The 22,244-nt window shown below is 37.6% G+C and overlaps 1 protein-coding gene across 1 annotated transcript in view; it reads right to left on the bottom strand.

Moving 5' to 3' along the window:
• Positions 1-1,608: 1,608 nt before the first annotated feature.
• The window catches only part of CNTNAP5 (contactin associated protein family member 5), a 295,407-nt gene continuing 274,771 nt past the window's right edge, over positions 1,609-22,244 (bottom strand). The window contains exons 23-26 of the mRNA XM_031053410.2: positions 20,871-20,955; positions 11,731-11,949; positions 5,832-5,903; positions 1,609-4,827 (exon numbers count right to left, since the gene is read on the bottom strand). Of these exons, the coding sequence (XP_030909270.1) occupies positions 4,631-4,827; positions 5,832-5,903; positions 11,731-11,949; positions 20,871-20,955 (573 nt within the window). The 3' untranslated portion in view covers positions 1,609-4,630. The remainder of the gene's footprint in view (positions 4,828-5,831; positions 5,904-11,730; positions 11,950-20,870; positions 20,956-22,244) is intronic.

The raw sequence follows: 22,244 nt of genomic DNA, 5'->3' as shown, positions 1-22,244 counted from the left end.
TTCAATCTTATGTTCAGCAAAATCAATAGCCGACTTCATTAGGAAAAGATTCATATCCCCTCACCATTCTGAAACTATATGATGCATTGATTGCTCCTCCCTAATGTGCTAAATATGTGATCAGCCATATTCTAATATAGACAAGCATTTAATTAAAATAAGGATTTGACTTACGCTATAAAAACTGAGCAACTGCTAAATAGGATGGGTTAAGTCTGGCTACGTCAGGTCAAAATAAAGCAGAGAGAAATCATCTCGTGTTTGCCTTTTGGCTATTAGTTTTAACTTAAATGTCAGGGGAATTTCATGGCTGAACACAATCGGGTAACATTTGTTATCAGCCTAAATGGCTTTTTTTCACAGGTACCTTCATCCACATGAGAATCCTGGTTTAGCCATTATGAGTAAAAAGCCTGTCTGTTTGTCTTTATTTTCACTGCAGATATGCCCTAAGTGTTGTGCCACTGCAAGAACAAGAAAAATAAAAGGAAGTGTACGTGCTAAAAATTTACTCAAAATACTTAGTCTTGTCTCTAGTGAGTAAATAAGGACAGATGAAATACTTACTGCAAATTACACAAGTGACTTACTTAGGACCAATATTTTATTTCCAAAAGAGAAATGGGACTCAATTTCCAAAGGTATTTAAATGTCTTGTAGTATTTTAAAACATTTCACAGCAAGATAGAAGTGGAAACCCAACCAAAATTAATTACAGTTAAGTGTTCATCTTGTTTAGTCACTTGAGCGTTGGTCTACATCCTCAGGAGTATAAATTCCTTTGAAAGTCCAGATTTCACTCAGGTGCAGCATATGCCTCAGTGAAAGTTAGTGGAATTTGGCTTTCTGAAAGAAAGCCTTCATTTGTTTTCTATAGCCAGACACCAGGATTCTCAGACAGTCCTTCTAGGTATCAAACTCAGACTCTGCATGACTAAATATCTTTAAAAGCATGGCTGTTACTGGCCAAGTATCTTCTGGTAAATAGGAATTTCCAGTGCCTAACTCCGTATTTAAATGACTTAAAAATTTCATAACCTGAAAATCCCTGCCTACCAGTTATAATTTGCAGAGGTTATCATAATACCAGGAGAAAAAAAGAGACTTGGCTTCTACCAGCTGCTTACTTGTGTTATGACACTTGTCTTGGGAGAAGAAAACCCAAACAACCAAATAATACCTTAAAAATTTTTTATATTCTCAGCTTTTCCAGTAAAATAAATCCTAACATTTTATATGTAAAAAATATTATACCCTGTGTTTACTGAAAAATGTTATCTAGAATGATAGCTAGAAAAAAAAAAAAAAAAAAGGAAAGACCCCCACCATTTAAAAAGTAATTTTACCAAAAATAGTGGAATTTTTTTATATTAGATTGGAAAAAAGGTCTAAATTGAACTGTGGGAAATTAAAGCAATTTTAATGCTGGTAGATTTTTTTCAAATTTGCTTTTTTTTTAAAAAATATTTTCAATTGCCTTTAACTGGCACTGAAATAAACCAGATTATGCCCTTGCTGGAGAAAACATTATAACAAAAAAAACCCCAACCAATCTAGAACAAAAAAAACAACTAGGGTTAATATTAGCATTGGATTACTTCATACAGTATCTTTTAGCTACCTTTTAATAAGAACAATATTGACATCCTGGCTTAGAAGACAGGATTTTAAATGGCAAGTCCATACAAATGTGTTCATTTGTCCAGCCCTGTAGCATATACATATTCACATCTCATTAAATCCATAGGTATCACTGCATATGTTTCTGTATACTTATGCATGCATGTATGTATGTGCAGTTCTTTCTTTTTACAGAGACACAACAATGTAGCTAAATTTTCAAGGAGCTTTACCACCCAGGGCGATATTAAATGACCATAAGGAAACATGGACAAACAGACCACTTAAACTGTTGCCAGGTCTGAGCTTGCACACATCATGCCACTACACCTGCTCTCTGGCCTAGGACTGAGCCACTGAGCTGAATCTGAAATGTTTGCAGCAACACAATACCTATAGTTGGTGATGGGAACCTGATCCTCCTAGAGAAAGCTCAGTGTCTTTCAGAATTGGGCCCAAAATGGCTAAAAGTTAGTCACTTGAGAAATGAAAGGATTCTGCTTTATTGTTCAGTCTCCCTTTTCCAGCTACTCCCCTGCTAGAGCTACTTTGTGCTTTATTGCACTTTCTTTGTAGTAATTTTATTTCTGGAAACTAACATGTAGGAAAGCAGAAGGATAACCTGTATCTGTCAGTTTGGCTATGGCTTCCCCCTTCTTCTTACTCTATTCTCCATAAAGCCAATAAAGAACATTAGGACTTCAGAGATGCCTCATACAGAGGCTGTTTCAGATAAGATGACTCAAACATGGGTAGAGGAGTCCGTGTGCTTGCTTATTCCTCCCTTCCCACCATGCCAAACAAAGCAACTTTATATGGGGGAAGAAGGGAATGAAGGAGAAAACAGAATTACTTTGCCAGGATTTTACCACAAAAGATCAAGCAGCATAAAGGGAACACAGGTAGTGAGTCCATCGTTAAACACTACATCATGCAAAAACACTCTCAAGTAGCTAAGTATCATGCCAACAGCCATCATGAGATAAAAGAGCTGCTGTTAACCACTGTCTAGGAAGAATGGCTCCAATACTAATTTTGATATATATGGTTTTATAAAATTGCTTAATTAAGAGTTCTGGTTATGGGGCTGGCCTCACATATTCGTCTTCACATGAGAACAATTGCCATTCCAAGATTGCATTCTCTTCATCAGATGCCTCTTCTCATAATGCCTTCCAAGAGAAGTGAAGAATCATCATATCCAAACTTCCATTTATTTATTCCTCCTTGTCTGTGCCCTCCTCCCATCAAAAAAATAACCAGCTACCTTTGAGATGCACTGCCTGGAAAAATAGCACCTGTTGCATCTGAAACCTCATCCCTGGTTTGCTGTAGGTACCTCATATTGTGCTTCTCTGATTTTAATCCATGTAAAAAGGGTTGCCATGTGGAAACCCCAGGGTGACTTCAGAAGGGTGTAAGGGGCAAAGAAATAGATTCAGATGCGCAAATAATTGTCTTGAATTAATTCTTATTAAGACTATTGAGAGAAATATTTTGTTTTTTCTTTTTTGTCTTGGCCATTGGATGAACTCCTTTCAGAAACTTTCAAGTTTAACATCAAATTCTACATACTCTTCAGAAGCCCTGAGAAAGAAATGTGCCATACAGACACAAGCAGGCTGTGAAAAATCCCTTAGGATGCTTGTGACTGAAAAGAAGGGATTTTTAGCCTCACACAGAAACCATGCAGCACAAGTGAAATGGGCAGGATTTGAGTCTTCACTATTGTTCCCAATCAGGAAAGGACAGAAGACTTTAGAAAAAGAGAAGAAAAGATTAGTTCAACATAGAGTATTTGGGATCTTTTTAAACTTGTTTCCCTAATGTTCTTCCTTGTAAACAGGGTTGATTAAATATTAACCTTTTTAAATGTGACATCAGACCTCTCTTTATTTAGCTATGGAGAAGATACTCAAATTTCTACAAATATGAAATACCAATCAATCTTTCAGGTAGTTTTGAGGGGAAGTTAAGTAGTTAGATTTTATTTATTTTCTTTTTTAGAACTGGCAGAACATGTGACTCATGTTTAAGATTAAACTATTTTTGCTTTTTTCTTGTCTATGTAATTCTTTGCCACAGTGGCAACAGTATTTAACCTCAGCATGTGATAATCCTCCATATGGCATGAATAGATATATGCTTCATTTTTAACATTTCAGACAAATATAGAGCACCTAAATCCTAGCAGCTTTCTAAAACCCTTGGAGATTTGAGCTACTACTCATGCTTCAGCTAGAGTTACACTAGAGTATGTTGGGTCTACATAGCCAGCCTTACGAGATGCAGGTGAAAGAAGTGCATGGGAGTGACATTTATTGTTGATACATATTGTTGAAAAAGTACTGATAAGCCTAAAAGTTACAGTAAAAGGACAGGAGGTTGTGGGAAGGAGCTTAATGAGGATGGTTTTATTTTTCCTTAGCTCATACCAGCTTCTCAACTGGTATAAATTAATGTAACGTCATTGAAATCAATAGATATATGTATCAAATCATATAATTTGAGAATTTGGCCAGTTCTTTATGACTGTTGTAAATAAGCCTGTAAAATAAATCAGGTGGTTTGGACTCATTCTTTCCCTCTATCCTGTGCAAGGATCTGCAGAGCTGTGTGTTTAGCTAGTTTATCTCTACCTTACATAGTCCAGCTCTAGTATAAAAGTGATGAATTAAATGTCTATAGAGAAAAACAGAAATAAATGAAGGGACTTTGAAACAACCAGGAACCCACAGCAGAAACCAGATGTGCATGTGGATCTTACTTTGTGTAGGGTGAGTTAACAGGTCTCTTGAGCTGCAGGAGTAAACTATGACTGCCAGGTTCTTGTGCAGAATGAGGCACTGTGTTGTCAGTGTTTCCTGTGCAGGGCGGTCTTTTCCAAATGAAAAAGGAGTTAGCAAAAAATGAATGTTCAAAAAAAAACCCACAAGAATTATAAAAAGAAAGTAAGAAATAAAGGAAGGAAGGTTAGGAGAGTAAAAGTAAGAAGAAATTGCATTGTCCATCAGATGAAATATTCTCGTTTGCACTCGCTCACTGTGTTCTGCAAATCAATGTCAGCTTTAAAAGAGCTCTCGAGGTTTTCTGGGTATTCCTTCTCCTTTGCTTGGCTACTTCGATGTGCTTGTTTGTGCTGATAGAGAAATCTGCTCATGATGGCAATGATGCAAAAGATGATGAATATCACGACTGCTATTACACCTGGACAGGGTAAAAAAGGAAGGATAGAGTGAAAATTAAAACCAAAACAAAACTCCCAGGGACCTCAAAAATATATTAGCAATGCACAACAGATAGTGGATATACTCAATCGCTGATGTGAGTCTGTAGATAATATTCTGTCTCTATCCCATACTCCCTGGTAGCTTTTATTTCTATTTTGTCATCTTAAGTAAGACTTAAAGCAGCAAGCACTGATGCAATGGACTTCTAATTTCAGACATATTCTGCTTTCACAGGAAGCAAGTTGGGTCACTGTGTTTGTTTTTTTTTTTTTTTAAAAAAAACAGATCTATATGCTCCTTCAAATTTCTGATCTGTCATATTTTCTTTTGTTATTTCTGGAAACCTTGCATAAGTCTTGTACTTTGGTTTATAGCTTCTAGATATTATTAAAGGCAGATGCCTAAGGCGCATCCTATAAAATAAACAGAGATAAATTGCCTTGCAGGTTGTTCAAGGAAAATGAAAACCATACATGAAGCTATGAAGACAGTTTTCTGTAGCAAATAAATGCTTCTATATAACCTAGCAAGTTCCACTACACTGCCAGTTTGGAAAAAAGAGAGCTCAAGAAATACAGGAATGTGAATTTGAATACTTGTATTGATACTCTCATCAGAGTAGTGTGTAGAACAATTACTAATCAGTTGGGTTTTAGGTTACAGACTTACATGGAATGAGAGATTAGTTGAAATTGCAAGGGAGCTCTGGAGGTCATCTTGTCCAAATCCCCTGCTAAAGCAGGCAGATAGACTGACTATATGGTTATATTTTAGAAGGCTCATGCTCTTGACAATCCATAATTATTTTCTTTTGGGTGACGTCCAACATCACGTACTGCCACCTTTGGCTTTATCCATAACACAGGTGCCTATCTTAATATAGATTTGTGCTAATAAACACACCAACTACTAGACCTGAAAGAGACTACAAAAACCTTGAGTTGAATTATTTTTGAATTGTCATTTTAAAAGGGAAGTTACCTCCAATCACAGCTGAATCGCTTCTGACTGCATTGGTGAGAGGCTCTCTTTCATCTGTCTTCCCAAAGGGATCTGCAGTTGGTTAAACAAAACAGGACTTATTTTCTGTATCAATTATATTAATTTTCTCTGTGGCTTAGATAGAAGCATCCATTACCCTCATGGATTCTGATCTGTTTTCAAAAGATATGATTTGGGGGGTTGCAGAACAAAACCAGAAAGCTCTGTGAAAAATGAAGTGAGATTGCAGAACAACTTTCTTTGTCATCTTGAAGAACAAATTCTGCTAAAGGTGTATTTAAAAGGAAGCAGAAAGGCTCACACTAAAATCTGAAAGTGTTGTTTCAGTTTATCAGTAGAAAAATCAGAGAGACATTTGAATGAAATAGCCCACTGGGAGCTTTCCTCAGTCAGAGCTTTTTCTATTTTTCTATTTTTATTTTCTTTTAACCTAAGAAACAATATCAGAAAGAAGCAAAAGGAAAGGAAGACTGGACAGCAGACAGATTTAGACCTGACCTATGTTTGTAGATGAAGATGTGTTGAATTTAATTCCATAAAGCAGAGAAGCAGTCTCTGACAGGGACAACTTCTTGGAAGTGATGTTTTTCTTTCCATTGCAGAAATGCAGTGGTCAAATTGGATTCAAAACAGAGAGGGCTCAGAAATTAATTCCTATATTAAAAGCTCCTTGATGTTGGAGCTATCTTGTACCTTATCTATAAATGACTACTGTTGAAACACTGGGCCAAACAGTCTACATTCTGACCATTTCAAATCCAGATCCAGCCCTGAGATGTCAAGCCCTCCCTGAAGTTAATAGAGTTATGGCAATGTCCCGTATGTTTTAAAAAATGCTGTTTGCTATTGCTACCTGAATCCAGCTTTTCTGAACCTTCATTTTTTTTTCCCTTTCAGCCTATCCTCCTTTGATGAGACTCCTATCTGTGCTTCTCTCCTTTACAAGCCTCCAAGCTATCATACAGAGAATGTATATGGGAGTTATAGATGACTGTCATTGCAGTATATTACACTGCTTTGCCAAACTGATCTTTCTGAAGCAAGACGTGGAAGCCTAACTGAGAAACTTGGTGTTGCAAAGTTTATGGTAATTGAACATTCTTGCCTTAGTAGCTGATGCAGCCATATTTTGGTATCTCATTATTCAAGAAGATGTTTTTTTAATTGAAATAAGCAACAATATTATATTTGTGTATCAGGAGGTGCTGAGTTTGTAGTAATAGTAGCTTTGGGCTATTTAGGTTCTAAAAGGGAGCACTATATCACTGATACCAGCCCCAAAGATGTGCAGAAGGCACCAACTTCAAAGAGGCTCTAATGTTTTAAACGATGCAACTCTACTGCTAGTTTTAGGCTTGCAAGGGTTTTACAACAAACTCATTGTCCTAGGTTCAGCAGTAGCAGTCATTTTTCTCCTTCTCAATAGCTGGTGCAGTGCTGTGTTTTTGACTTCTCTCCTGGGAACAGCGCTGATAACACTGATGTTTTCAGTTGTTGCTCAGTAATGTTTAGTCTGACCAAGGACTTTCTAAGTCTCATGCTCTGCCAGGGAGGAGGGGAAGCCGAGAGTAAGTAGAGACAGGACACCTGATCCAGACTAACCAAAGAGGTATTCCATACCATAGCACATCATACCCACTATATAAACTGGGGGCAGTTACCTGGAAGGGCTAGATCACTGCTTGGATAGGGCTGGATATCGGTTGGCGGGTGGTGAGCGGTTGTATTCTCCTCCCTTGTTATTTCCCTTAACATTATTATTACTGGTGGTAACAGTAGTGGTTTTGTGTTATGCCTTAGTTACAGGACTGTTCTTATCTCAGCCTGTGGGAGTTACATTCTTTTGATTCTCCTACCCATCCCTCTGGGAGCAGGGGGACGAAGGGGGGGAGTGAGCGAGCGACTACGTAGTTCTGAATTACTGACTGGACTTAAAACATGACACACATCCATACTGAAAAGTCAGGGTTCCCCCTGTCTTCAGTTCATTGACTCAGCTACAGGCACAAAAGGGACTTCAGGAGCCAACTGAACACCTCCAGTTGATCCATTATCAACATGAACAGTAATTGACAGTGACAGATTTGGATACTCAGGTTGAGACCTATTTACAATAGCCCCCTTGCTTGGAGCTTGGGTGCTTATAGTGATGTTGCTAAGAAACAAATAGTCATGACAATGCTTTATCTCATTTACTACATTTGTGGGACTAGACTGGGAATAAAAATTGTTGTTTTACACATAGATACAGATAACATCATAGAAAAGGTAAGTCTGGAAAACCTGGATGTTATTTAGCCTAATCTCAAGGTTTTGAGACTAGGATCAAATTAGGAACAAATTAAAAATTAGATCAAGGTTGCTCATAACTTTGTACATCATGGGTAGGTTAACCTTTACATTTCAGTATCTCAGAGTTATTAAAACTATAATTTAGGCTCTTTTCATTTAGTCACACTCCCTTTCCTCCCCAGCACTTTATAATTTAAGATGGCTGTCAAAGATGGACAGTGTGGTTAGCCTATTTTTTTTCCACGAACTAGAAGAGAGGAGTAGCCATTATTTTAGACTCAAGGTGATTTAACTTTCACCTGCTCTCAGCTGGTGCCAGTGAACTCAGTTATGATAAAAAATAGTTATTTATTGAGCATTGGTCCTCTTGTACTAGTGAAAAATCTCCATCTGGTATCTGGTGCATGGCATTAGTCAAATAGAGTCCTGAAAGACTATTCACTATTATGAAAAATACATGAAATCAAATTTCTACCTTTAAAATCATATAAAATGTCATTCATGCCTAAAAGATTATGTAAGATCTGACATTTAATGCTATTAAAGAGCTATTATTTTTTTGGGGTGGCTGATACCAGAATTTAAGCATTGAGGAAATCAGAACAAATGTTGGAGATCAGTTTCAGAATGGAGGCCAACAGACACAGGCCTTAAGAATTATGTTTTGCCTGAGAAATAAAAACAGGATACGATGAGATGAGGGGGTTTTTTACAGCAGAGCAGATGGCATGTGACAGGAGAACCATACCCAGTGGGAACACAAGCTCTGAAGCCAAGGAAAAGCAATACTGTGTCTCGTATGAGACTGTAACAGCACATTCTTGTCCTTTTAGATAAAATTGATGACATTACAGTGTGAATCACCCCTCTGGAAATCATCCAGTCCAAACCCATTCTGAAATCAAGGTTCAACACAGCAAGTTTCTCAGGGGTGTATCCATTTGGGTTTTGATTATATCCAAGGATGAAGATGTCACAACCTCTCTAGGCCTCCTGCTGCTTTTGCTAGATTTCCTGCTCAGTGGGATGGACCATTCTTAATCTTGGAGGAGGTGATCCTTGAACCATCCCTCCTGAGCTCTTCTACTCACCAGGGCTGTATCACATGGGTTTTTTCTAAGCAGGTCTGTGACCAGGTCGAAGGTTGTTCTCCTGAATTCTGGGGTTGCAATCATGCTGTCTGATTTTTTAACTTCCTCTCAGGTTTCTGAACTCCACCATCTCAAAGGTGCTACAGTCAAAGCTCTCCTGGCACATCCTTGTCCAGTTTCTACTTGTTTGGAAATACCAGGTCCAGCACAGCTAGCACACTGAGACAGGGACATGCACTGTTTAAGCTGTCTTTCAGAAGAAATTTTTTCTATGTAGTTTCTGACTTATGAATTTTTTTTTTGGCATTTTTTTTCTTTAAATGCATGAAGACCTGCTCTTCAGCTGGAGTAGACAGACTGCTCAAAACTCCACCATTCCCGCAGCTGAATCTGCTCTGGCATTTATAGCATTTTAATATTAAAAAAAAACCCAAAAACCAACATAGTAAAAGTCTATTATAACTATGCCATCAGTACAGAGTTCAGAATACCAAAACCTCAGCAAGGAAGAAGGTTGTTTGCAGGTCTTTTTTAAATACCAAAACACAGTAAGTCACCTTTCATTTCGTGTTTCCTAATCAGAAAGAGTGTGTACAGATAACTGTGCCATGAGTCAATGGATTTTATTCCATATCCATCTGCTAGGAAACTTTCTTTAAGACAACATGCATTCCTCTCTGAAGGAAAAACTTCAATTGTTTTCAAGTTACAAATATAGAGAGCTTTCTTCACACATTTAAAGAGAGATTTCCTAGAGGGCTTTTTTGTTGTATCTGTACATTAGAAAATTGACACAGACATGTACAGTCAGCTTTGAAGGTCTATTTTGCTTCTCAGACACTCAATAATGAGAAATTGGGAACTGATGAATTGAGATATGAGCAGTAAATTTGAAAGTTAATACTTAACTCTGTCTTTTTATTTCTTAAAATGTTTCCTTCCCATGTATAAATGCAATTCTCAAGTACATCTATACAAAGTATAATTTGCTACAAATTGGAATTTTTTTAACAAGAATCTACCGCTCAGTACTGTTAATATAGCATATAAAGACATGAAGTCTTCAGAACTAACTTGTTCTAAAGATCTTATTCAGTCTTTAATCAAATCCACTGTGAACAGTGAGGCAACAGTGTCAGTCAATTCATCATATTGAGAGGAAATTATTTTAAAGCACGAAGTGGCAAAGACAGGGATGAGCTTTTATAATAATTCTGCATTTCTGATGTAACCGTGCTTAACCTTCACAAAAAAGTGCTTCTGATTGTAAGCTTTAAATATTTAAGTCCAAATTTGCTACACTCTGCTGTGTTCTGTCCTGCAGTTCTGAGCCGCAGGTTTTACTGCTTTCTAAACTCCTCAGAAAAATTAGATCATTGAGGTGACAGACCTCAGGGCAAAAAGTTCCTGTTTTCAGTATCATTGCCCATTCGTTATTTACAAGACACATTTCTTCTGTGAGTCAGAGCAGATATCTTTAACAACTCTGGGTGTTGAGAAGAAAGTTGCAGGTGGGGAGAAGCACACACACGCACTGCAGCCACTCTGCAGAGTAATCAGGAGCCTTTTTTCCTATGCAGAATGCTAATAGCATCATTTGTTTTCTACTGAATAACTTAGGCAGAAGCTGCAGGAAACAGGGATTTGATGGAAGTACAAATGTCAGAGGAATCATATTATGATCTAAAGCAGTTTTATTATCAGAAAAGAGAAAGTGGTTTCATAGGTCAAGGGGCAAAAAACAGCCCTTAATTTTTACCCCTTTATAGTCATTAGGAATTCTCCCACATCCACTGGTGACTAAAGCAGTAACTTGATTGCCCCTGATTTGGTGACAACACTTCCAGCTGCTCTGAGTTTCCTTCCCTGCATACAAATTCACATATGCAAAATACTTAAGATTCCCAGAGGACAGTTTCAGGGCTGCAAAAGATATACCAACTACTGGGATCATCTTACTGGCAATGCTCAAGTAGTGCTGCTTCTCTTTAGCCTGAGAGAATAAAGTACAAACATTCAATGGAAGTCACACACATGCATTGAGGGCTTTGTACAAGGAGTTCTTGTGTCTGCTAGGGTGGGAACAAATTCAGCTTGTTTGTTGTATGACTCCTATTGCTTCATCACATGTGGGATATGGAATTTGTAACATTTATATTCTTGTTTGAGAGCTGCAAAACTAGATCTATCTGTAGTGGACAGAAATGGCAAATCAGGTGCATAACCATATTTAGAATGCTGTTTTCACTACGGTTTGGGAACTTGTACATTCTAGGCATATTTTAGACAATCTAGGAACTTTGTTTTAGTAAAATTACTTTTAAAGGGGCCTTAGCTAATCCTAACACCCATCCTCAACACTCCTAATTCTGAGAGAAAAGGCATTTTCCCAGTTTCAATATTTATATTATCACAGTTGCATGACAGCAGAAAGGAAAGAAACCTCACTCAACAGCATTCTTTAAATTCCCCATTCGCTTCTTAGCAAGACATACCTGATGAGGAATATATCGTGGTTACTGTGTTCACATCAGCTTCCATTATGGATGCACAGCTGGATTCAGTCAAGGAGCCTTTGATGGTCACGGGAGCAATACTGGGATGGCGTAAGGCAGCTTTCAGGGGAGCAATGTGGTTGTACTGAACAGAGGACAGGCAGCCAGTGAAACCATAGACATTTGCCTTTGAGACTTCAGGGTCCAGTGACAAACTATCTGCAGTACAAAAGAAAAACACACTGGGAATTCTCTCTTTTAGGAAAGCATAAAAAAAAAATCACTTATCTACCCCTTTTTACTTCTCTTCCAATGTCAACTACTCAGGCAGCCTTCAAGTTCTCTCTGGCCTGACCCAGGAGGTTCCCATTACCAGAACTTTCTCTATAATGCTATTTACAGTGAATCAAGTTGGCTCAGACACAAAAATCTGGATTATGCTTCTTTACTGTCTGGACAATATCTAACACATCATAGCTGCTAACCACAGCAAGAACAATACTAAACAGTAAAAACAGCAACACTAAATAGCACAGGATCCTGGTAATCATGCTCTTTTAACTCGTTTTTTGCATCTATTAATATCAGTTTCACAAATATGGATCATATCTTCAAGATATTCTATCTCCTCCACTCTTTTAATGAAAAAGCCTGCTCTCTATTGTCTGTTATACAATGCTTCATGTGGCCTAATATTGAATGGCTTGCTAATACAGGCTTCCACCATTCTTCAAAGAGTCATCTTGCTTTCCTGATGCACCTAATCATGTTACTACATTCTTATAATCAGGGTTCCTAGGAAGCAGGGTTATGAGTTAGGCTCTCCCTCTGCTAGCCCCATTCCACTAATAAAATAAAAAGCAAAACCATACCTCTATTTATCTAAATAAAAATCAAAACTAATACCTGCATGCTCTTTTCCAGCCTGAAGATGATAAAACACAATTAGTCTATCTGTTGGTCTGTTTTCATTTACATTTCACAAAGAGAAAGCCAATTCAAAGGTGTTTTTTATTTAGTTCCAAAAGTTTTAATATCAAAGATTGTTTGGGAAAGTCAGTGAAGGGTAGTGAAGGCATCTTTTCTTTCCTCCAAGCTCTCATTTATTTACTTTCCAGAAATTGAAATTCATATTGCTCAGAGGTTTGTAACATGATGTGCCTTATATCTAGGTGAATCAAACAAGAAAAAAACCACAAATACACACATATATAGTATCAAAACTTATTAAAAATCTTAAAAATTACCTGCTAATGAAAAAAAACAAAACCTTCTAGCATTGAAAGCCTTGGAAATATTTCCAATGACAGTGGAAAATAAGGATCCTCAGCTTCTCAAGTTTATCTTCAAAGCTTGAATGAGTAAGATCATAAACTTCAAAATAAGGTCCAATTTTTCCACTATCATTCAAATAGAGTGATTTTACGAGCTCTCATCCAGAAAGATTTAGGAAAAAAGTAGACCTTATCTATAATTGACATTGCTACATGAATGACAAACTTCTTTTATGTAAAAGAAAATAGAGAGAAATATCAAAACTAGCCCAAATCAAACACTATTGTGACAAGATCTGTGACTATTATGTCATGCAGTCAGAAGGAATTAGTAAGAAACATTCTGTTTGAATGTTTTCATGGAAAGATAATGTGGAAGAGTTTGCTTCTCAGCAAAGCAAGGTACACTGTGAGGGGTCTTACAAGAGAGATGCTCAGACTGCAGAGCTGTCATAAGGACAGCCTCTGGGTTGTGAGTAACTACAAAAAAGAGAGATGGAAAAGGAAATGGTTAAACTTTTTGACTGGAAAAAAGGCAGCTTTTCAGAGGTTCACATTTGCTCTTCTCAACATGTGTAGGATTGGCTGCATTCAGGTTTTTAATGAGATTTTGGCAGGGGTGTATAAAATAGACAAAGAATTATTTCCAAGTTTCTGCAAGAAGACATATATAACTAAGAGACTGATTTAGAGTATTTGCCATCTTTGTTGAATTTATAAAACCCTTTGTAAACATTCCTGCTCTCAGCCTTTCCTGTTTTCTTAGTTCTGACACAAAAGGTGGATTTGTTGGTATCTTTTAGACATCAGGCAATCTAAATTGTTCTGTTCTGCCCCAGTGTACAAAAGGTAAAGCCAAAGAAATAATGAATTCCTTTTTCATGGTACAGTAGTTTGAAAAGTCTAAAATACAGTATTTTGAAGGCTTTTTTAAAATGTCAAATTAAGAGCCAACTCCAGGAGCCTTTTGTTCAAGTAAGCTTTGCATGAATGAGAACTAGATTTGTTGCTGAAAGGATCTGAAATTTGAAGGAAAAAAATATAAATCAAAGAACAAACCAAAACCCATCTCAGAGGCCACTGGTAAAAATCTCCAACATGCACAGTACAGCTTGCTTCATTATATGCTTTAAGTGCATGCCTTATGTCTTTCAGAAAGTGGGGCTTTCACTGTTCTCAACAAGAGCCCTACACAATTATCATGTGGATGACTTGTGCTGCCCTCTGAATTTTTGAGTAGATAATTTAATTCTGTGGTTATGACATGGTTATTTTTGTGAAAGGCTTACTAAGGGCCACTCTGTCACTAGAAGTCTTTAAATCACGACAAAATCTTTTCCCAAAAGATATTTTCACTACATGACTTGGAGATCAGTAAAAGAAGCAACTCAGTGAAATTCCAAGGTTGGTGTTGAAGCAAGGTCATATGAAACATCAGTGGCCTTCATCTGACCTGGTTACACTGTCAGCCTTTCCATGTGTTTGGCCTGGAAAATCACACTGAATTGCTGCTGATGGTTTGATCTTCTGACACTTTAGCATTGTGTTTCTGTTCTCAGTTCTGGAGATGGAGTTACTCTGGATGATTTTTACATGTAGGGGGTAAGAAGACAATCTTTTTTTGACTTTTGAGTAATTTAAATGTTAATTCACCACAACTTCAGTTTACCCATGTTTTTAGGAAGTAATTTTTAAGCTTTGTCTGCTGAGTTGTGCATAAGTTGGTCTGGCTTCTTGCTGGATCTTCTAGCTGCTCCCTGGAAGCTCTCTGTAATGTCACAGCTAAATAAGTAACTCAGAAATTTAAATCTGAGCCCAAAGTTTACCTGTGTGCTCACTTACATTCAGGAAGTCCCACTGTGGATTTCCTTAATAGAAAATTATTTTTAACATCAGTCAGAGCAGACATTGCCTGTTTTAAATGTCCGTGCCTTAATTAATCAATCTAAATGAATCATTAGTAGATGCACAAAGGGTAATTTACTCTGCATGCTGAAATTGTTCTTAAAAATGAAACCTGAGAAATAGATAAGTTTTGGGAGATCACCTCCTTTTGCTAAGGTGCTGAACATCACTGGAAGATTATTTCTTGGACATTCTCACTGGATTTCAGCCTGTGACTCTGAAGTGAAAGACTTATAGTTTCCACACTGCACCTATCTCAGAAGAGTTGACTAACAGGGACTGTGTAGTTACCTTAAAAAATAGGATGCTGTGTAATTCAAAAACCTCAGTAAACACTGCTGATACTCATCATTAATTTAGAAAGGGAGGAAAGCATATATTGGATTAGACTCGAATCCACAAAAAAGCATCTTTGGAAGAGTCTCATTTCCTGGTGTGAGCTTGCCACAAAGGCAGCAGCGTGAACAACAGAAAATTTTGCTGGTTAGGACCATTGAGCTCAATCAGTTTAGCTCTTGCTTATAGAAAAGGACAAGTCTGAATGCAAAATAGGTTCCATGCATTAAATGCACCTCCAAGACACTTCTGAAAAATAAGGGACAGCCAGAGTAAAGTAAAGGTATTTTTTCTCAAGCTTTTCCAAGAATGAGCAGAGCATGCCAGGATTTGCTTGCTGGCAATTGAATATTTCTTGCCAAGTGGAGCATCTGAGAATTTTTCTTTCATTAGGCTTGGCTTAGCTGAGATAATTTCAGACACATATTTAGTATGTTTTCTTAAAGACAGTTTGTCATTGAAAATGAAACACTATTTGGAGTTTCAATGTGAAATTTGTTAGATGTCACAGTTTTTGACACTTGAATCCTAATCTGTCACAATGCAGCTAGCCCTATGTGATTTTGCATGGTCTCAAAATATTATCTATAAAAAAGAAGAAACTATACAAGAAGATGGACCAATAATGTGGAAAAGAATACATGCTTTTCTTATACACAGACAGCTAAAATCAACTCAAGTAGCAAGAATTCACGCTAAAAAAATATTTTGGATAGAAGTAGATGACCTTGGATGTGTATTTAGACAGTATTATCATAAAAAAAACCCCAAACAACAGTTGTTTAAGCATGGTGTTATCATCATAAGGTAAATGATACTGCTGGAGGATTTGGTCTTTTTTTGATAAGATACATGATGGTATTACTGGCTTAGAACTTGGATTGTTTGAAATGCCTAGGGCATCCAGACTGCTTGTTTTGAATGCTGCCATCTTGGTCCTAAATGCCTCTCTTTTTTATAGTAAGTAGTAATTTTCTTTTTCCTTAATTTTTTACTAAGCTACAAAGAGAAAACAATGACTTTTGTTTTGCATGACCTATAATGCACTCCAGAGATTATTTTCTGGGGTATTTAAGTATTTAGGGCAAGAAGAGTCTCCAGTAAAGAAAAAGATCCTTGCAGTGACCACATGATTCCAGCCAATATCTCCTGCAGCCATTGCTATGTTATTTAAAATGCTAGAGCATGATATTTTGAGACTGTGACTTTAAATTTCTCAAGCAAACTGTGACCTTGAGAGCTTAAAAAACTGAATTACTTTCCACCAAAAAAAAAAGTAAATCTTTTTGCATGGAAAGTCTCTAGAAGAAGAAGATTCTTCTTTAAGGATACTTTTGTATGTCAGACTAAACATCAACTTAGTTTTTCTGACTTACTTATCCCATTATCATCTCCCCAGTATAATACCACTCTTGGATTAATTGCTCTGTGATTTCTTCCGTGTACAGATTCTATTTTCTTCTTGTGAACTTTTAATAAGAAAAGCTATAGTAGAAATCATAAGAATGTTACTGCACCTACATAATGATTTTAATAAATTATTTTCTATGTAAAGGTTCTTCTACATACACTTTATATCAAAGCTGAATGATTCAATGGAAAGCTTACTAAAATTTGCATGTTTAGCTCAGGCTTTTAAAGATGAAAGATATCATGATCATGTGCTAGACTACACAGTTCTTTACGTTGCCTGTGTAAAGAAGTCTGCTAATTCATCACTTTGAAGACACAAATAAATTAGGTCAACATTAATAGGTGCTAAAGAAATCTTTTCAATCTTTTTCTTCAGGATCCTCTTGATCCTTTCAACACAACCCTTTTACTCTGGTATCACTACACAGTTAATATATTAAATTGCTCAGAATCAAATATGCAGACAAAGAGGTTCACTTATCTGCATCAGTGATTATTTTTCCAGGGACTATACTGGTGAAAGATTTAGACATGCTGGGGCACTGTAGAAAGTTTTCAAAGATTCCTTAAGGTCAACCCCAAAACAAAGAAGTTAAATTTTTCATTGGGATAGCAGCTTCTCCTATACAAGACCTAAACATATGCAAATATGTCTCTGAGATAAATTAAGTTGAAATAATTTAAGTTGAATATTTTAAGTTGAAAGACACCTCTGAAGGTCATGCAGTTCAATCCCTTCTTCAAAGCAGAGCAAGCTTCACAGGTCAGATTGCCAATAGAGCTCATGTAGTTAAACACAGCAGTATGATCTCTGCAAGGAGTACTTAAAGTAAATGAACTGGGACTCTGGTTAAGATTTCACTGAGGCTTTGCCATAAACTGTATGACCCACTTGGAGACTGAATCCAGTACTCACTAAAGACCATGGAAAAACCCCCATTGATACTGATGAGCTTTGGGTGGGTCCTTTTGTGTCTTGTCTCTGTATCTGTGAAGCAAAAATGACAACAAACTACAGGATAATAATATGTTCCTATTGCTGTTGGATACTGTGAGAATGAATTCAACAAATGTCTGTTGGCTACTTGAATGCTGTTTCTTTTTACTCCCTTGTCTTCAAAGCCACACTTATATTTAGATTGATCTTTCTAAGGCAGCTATATGGCCCCATTACTGTGGATCAGAATAGCTCACAGCCTTTAATGCTTTTATCCTCCTAGCACCCTCTGATGTAGGGATGTTCTATTTTCCATGCTTTACTGATAGAGAACAGAGATAGTAAAGCTCAGACTGGTTCCAGTGGGAATAAAATACCTGCTTGCCTTTATAGTTGCGCATAAATGGCTTCCCCAAGGTTATTCAAGCAGTTGGTGGCAGAGGGAGTATCCCTATGTTTTGAATTCCAGGTGGGCTCTCTCTGTCTTAAACAGGTTTGGTTTTGGTTTTGTCCCCCTGCTCCCTGAATTCAGAATTAGGTGTAGGGCAACCACTGGAAATTACAGCAGATTTGAAAAGCAGAAAAAAAATATGAGTCTGAGTAGCTTTTGACTAAACAAAGTGAAATAGGGTAAGGTGGTAGGAGGGGAGGAAGCACTGTTATTTAAAAGCTGGTCATTATATGGACATGAAATTTTCAAAAGTGCTAAAATGATAATCATAAGAAAATCTGTTAAGGAAGGTATTCCAAGCTTTTATTAGCTGCTCGAAGCTCTCTTTGAGATTTCTCAGCCAGTGGGGATGAAAAGTCAAGAAAGAAGGTGGTATAAACATCTGGTTAAGCATCCAGGATTGTGCTGTTAGAGCAGGTGAAACAGAAGTGGTGTGACGGGAAGTAAGAAGAGTTAAATTTTCAGAAGAGTATAGCACGAATATGTAGGATATGTAGAACAGAAATTTTTTATATAGTTCTGTTTCAGTGGACACGTAAATGTTCCTAATGAATGTTTTTAGATACCCAAATCCCAGTGGCACCCAAAACAAAGACTACAGAAAGCCCAGGTCTACTATGATGCACTAAGTGCCTCTGAAAGTTTATGCTTTACTCCTGAACAATGACAAGGAAGAACTTGGAGGATATTGCTTCAGGTCACCAATATTCAACTTATGGTGAGCTATAATTTAAAGAAGCTATTGTCATCATTTTACCCATGTAATAGTATAAATTATGAATGGACATACTTATGTTTTACATTCCTAAAATGACAAGGTTCAGCTCTTCTCAATACAAGGTAGTATTCTTGACCTTGTAGCAGGTCAATTTTGTTGTGGTTTGGGGTTTCTTTTTTTTTTCTTTTGTTGGGTTTATTTTTTTTTTTTTTCCAGTATGGCAAAGCTGACCATGAGCCAAAGATGTGTCCTTGCAGCAAAGGCAGCCAATGACATCCTGGCACAAAGGGTTGCCTTGGGAAGGGTACTGCCAGCAGAGTGTAATGCTACTGGACCCATAGGTGCTGGGTTCAGTACTGGGCTCCCGATCAAAAATAGACATGAGCTTCCTGGAGTGGGCCCAGGAAGGGATGCAAAGATGATCAAGGGGCTAGAGCATCTTTTCAGTGAGGAGAAGCTTGATAGAGCTGGGACTGTTCATTCAGGAGTGGAGAAGACTCAGGGGGATTTAGGATTCTGTGAGGTCACAAGGACTCTAGTCAACACAGCTACAGCTGTTAGATAAAACCTGGAAAATGAAAACCTGACATAGGAGAAAACATTTGTGGAAATTCACTTAACATATGAGGAAAAAAATAGAACTAGGATTAGGCTGGAATTAAAGTGACTTGCTGGGATGGATTGTGTGATTCCTGGTACAGCAATAAGATTTCCCACCATCTGGATGGCTAAGTTTATGGCTTTAGTGTCATTACAGAATATGAACTATCGCTAATAGTATTATTATTACTAAAACAAAATCCCAATAAACTTTGGGACAAGAAAGAAATAACAGAAGGATATATTCCTTAAAAGCTGTCTGGAAACAAGTCTGTGGTGCTCAGTGGAACTGAATGCCAGACTTCTGGAGATACTCTGGGCTTTCTGGCTTGGCAACAACCTTATACTTGTAAAGCTAATCATATTTTTGTGACTAGATCTAGTTTCTCTCCATGAAGCTGAGTTGCACCATGTCAGCTTGCTGGCTACATGTTTGAAGATCTTTGTTCTATGTTGCATCTTGCTGGTAGAAAAACCCTGGTTTATTGATTTGGTATCTATAGCTGGAGCTTTAGGTAGAGGTCATGATGAGCAATGTTTAGATTTTCAGTGCTACAGCTGACTGTTGACAAAATGACAAAATTTTTAGCTTAGCTCTTACTTCAGCTGAACAGTGTCAGGTCCCCAAATTAATCCACAAATGCTTGGAAGACTGCTGCATTCTGAACAAACGTTAAATATATTTAAAGGGGAAAATAATTTCCTGCCCTTAATTTACTTAGTAAAACATGATATAAAATGCACTAATGTCATATACATTAACATTGCACAAATAGACACTTAAAGATGTCTATAGTTTCTGTTCAGCTACCAGTCCCACAGGCTTTGGGTGCTATGAATGACACATATAGAATTGTAATACATGAAACAGATGTCAGGCTTGCTATGAAGGTCCAAATTTCAACAAAGGACTAAAATGTCTGTAACTAAGAAGCATTTAGAATCTTACTGGGGACAAATAAGACTCATATAAAGTAACCTGACAACAAAATAGAGTAGTTCTACTCTGTCCTGTGATGTCTTTGCAGTGTTGGAGGGGTAAAGATCAAGAATATCCACTCAAAGAGCATGCAGAACTGTGGCCTCATTGCTGTATGCAATGTAAATATTCCTTGCAAAATTCAAATGGAAAAGAACTGGGAGTAAAAAAGGGTAGAGAGGATGAAGGCTCACAGTGATGCTCTTATCATTAGGAAGCAGAGATGGCCCAGAGATGATATCACTGGGCTAAGATGCCACTTTGTGCAGCCACACAGGCAGTATGAATCACTTTACTGGAGGAAGCAAAGGGAGAAGTTAATATTGCTACCAGTGCAAACAAGTAAAACTGCCAAATTTTTTCATTGACAAGATATACAAATAGGAGTACTGAAATGCTCAGGCCAACTCTTACAGCTAAACCAGCCAAACAAAACCCCAGTCCTATTAAATGCCCAAGACACCAGCACAAGTTAACTCCAGCAGTATAACAACTGATGAATCAGGAATATTTTTAGTAGAACCTACCTGTGACCTTGCCCAAGGTGAGTGATTTAATGGCCTTAAAATCAATCTCAGAAAAGTTGTGTTTGAGTTTGAGAACTTGATCAACCTGGAAGAGGTCAATAAAATTAGATCATTACAACACCACATAGACACCTCTAGATCTCTCTGTACTGCAAACTTCTGGGAATGCTCTCAGCTGCAAATCAGTTAATTCTGCCCCCAAGCATGATTCAGTTTCTAAAGACAGCAAAGTGAATGTACTTTGATTTTAGCATGAGAAGCAGAAAGGTGTACCAGAATAGTCATATAAAGGGCTCTGAAGAAACTTCCCCTGCAGAAAACCTTAAAATATTTGACACTGAAATCCCCCTGCTTCCCAAAATCCATGTCTAGTCACTTCAGAATACACTCAAAAGAAAGCTCTCTAGAAATGTATTGTTACAAATTAGCTCTGCACAGAAGAAAACCTCAGTGCAGAAAATAGAAGACTGGTACTTAAGCAAAATCCTGGCTTTTAGCATAAGCTTCCTTCCTAGATAATCAGGCTTACCCACCCTTGTGTGATGTGCTATCATTTTACCACCCAGATACAGAAACTGTAGAGAAAAAAATGCAGCTGTGGTGCTCCCTGTGTTTCTCTCCTTCTCATTCTACTCCTTAACATAAGGCTTCCCCAGACTTTGCCACCCTTCCCTGTTAAATGACTGCTGCCCAGATCTAGCCAAGTTGTTTCCTAGTATCAACTGGCATAATAAGCTTCAGAAAGAAAGCAGAAGGAGCAGTAAGGTGGTCCTCTTCTCCCTGCCTTGGAAAAACAGGTGATGAAGGGAAACAAGGCAGAGGAAGGTTCTTGGCTTTCATGAGGGTGTCACATTCAGCATGGCTTGCTTCCAGCAAAGGGACAGGGCATAGTCATGCACATGGTGACTGCATCCTACATTCCCTCAACTTTTCCTTCTCTGTGAGAGGATAAGATACCTGGGTCATATTCTCTCTTGAAACACACACTCTAAATGAAATTATATTCCCAGTATTCCTCAGCTATTTTTCTCCCTTTGGAAACTTTTTAATGAACTACACTGTGTGCTTCCTCTTAGACTACAGGTTACACAGACATTCCTAAGCCCCAGAACCACTCCAATGGTCCAGATGAACTTCTGGCCAAAGGTGTTTCATGACAATTCACATATTGTCACAGACAAGGGAAGGATCACTCACAGGAAAAAACTACAGTTGGGCACTCTTTGAAGCAGGGTGTGGGTGGATCTTTGCTCTAACCTACAGGACTATTCTGCTGCTGGACCAGAAGAATGCAAAGCCTTTTCCTCCTGCTGGCGATCAGGCACTGAAATCAGTGGGTCTGTTTGTGGCATGAAGTAGTATTTAACACTCAAC

Source organism: Melopsittacus undulatus, chromosome 4 (assembly GCF_012275295.1).
Source record: "Melopsittacus undulatus isolate bMelUnd1 chromosome 4, bMelUnd1.mat.Z, whole genome shotgun sequence".
Taxonomy (NCBI): domain Eukaryota; kingdom Metazoa; phylum Chordata; class Aves; order Psittaciformes; family Psittaculidae; genus Melopsittacus; species Melopsittacus undulatus.
This window is presented reverse-complemented; position numbering and strand designations above follow the sequence as displayed.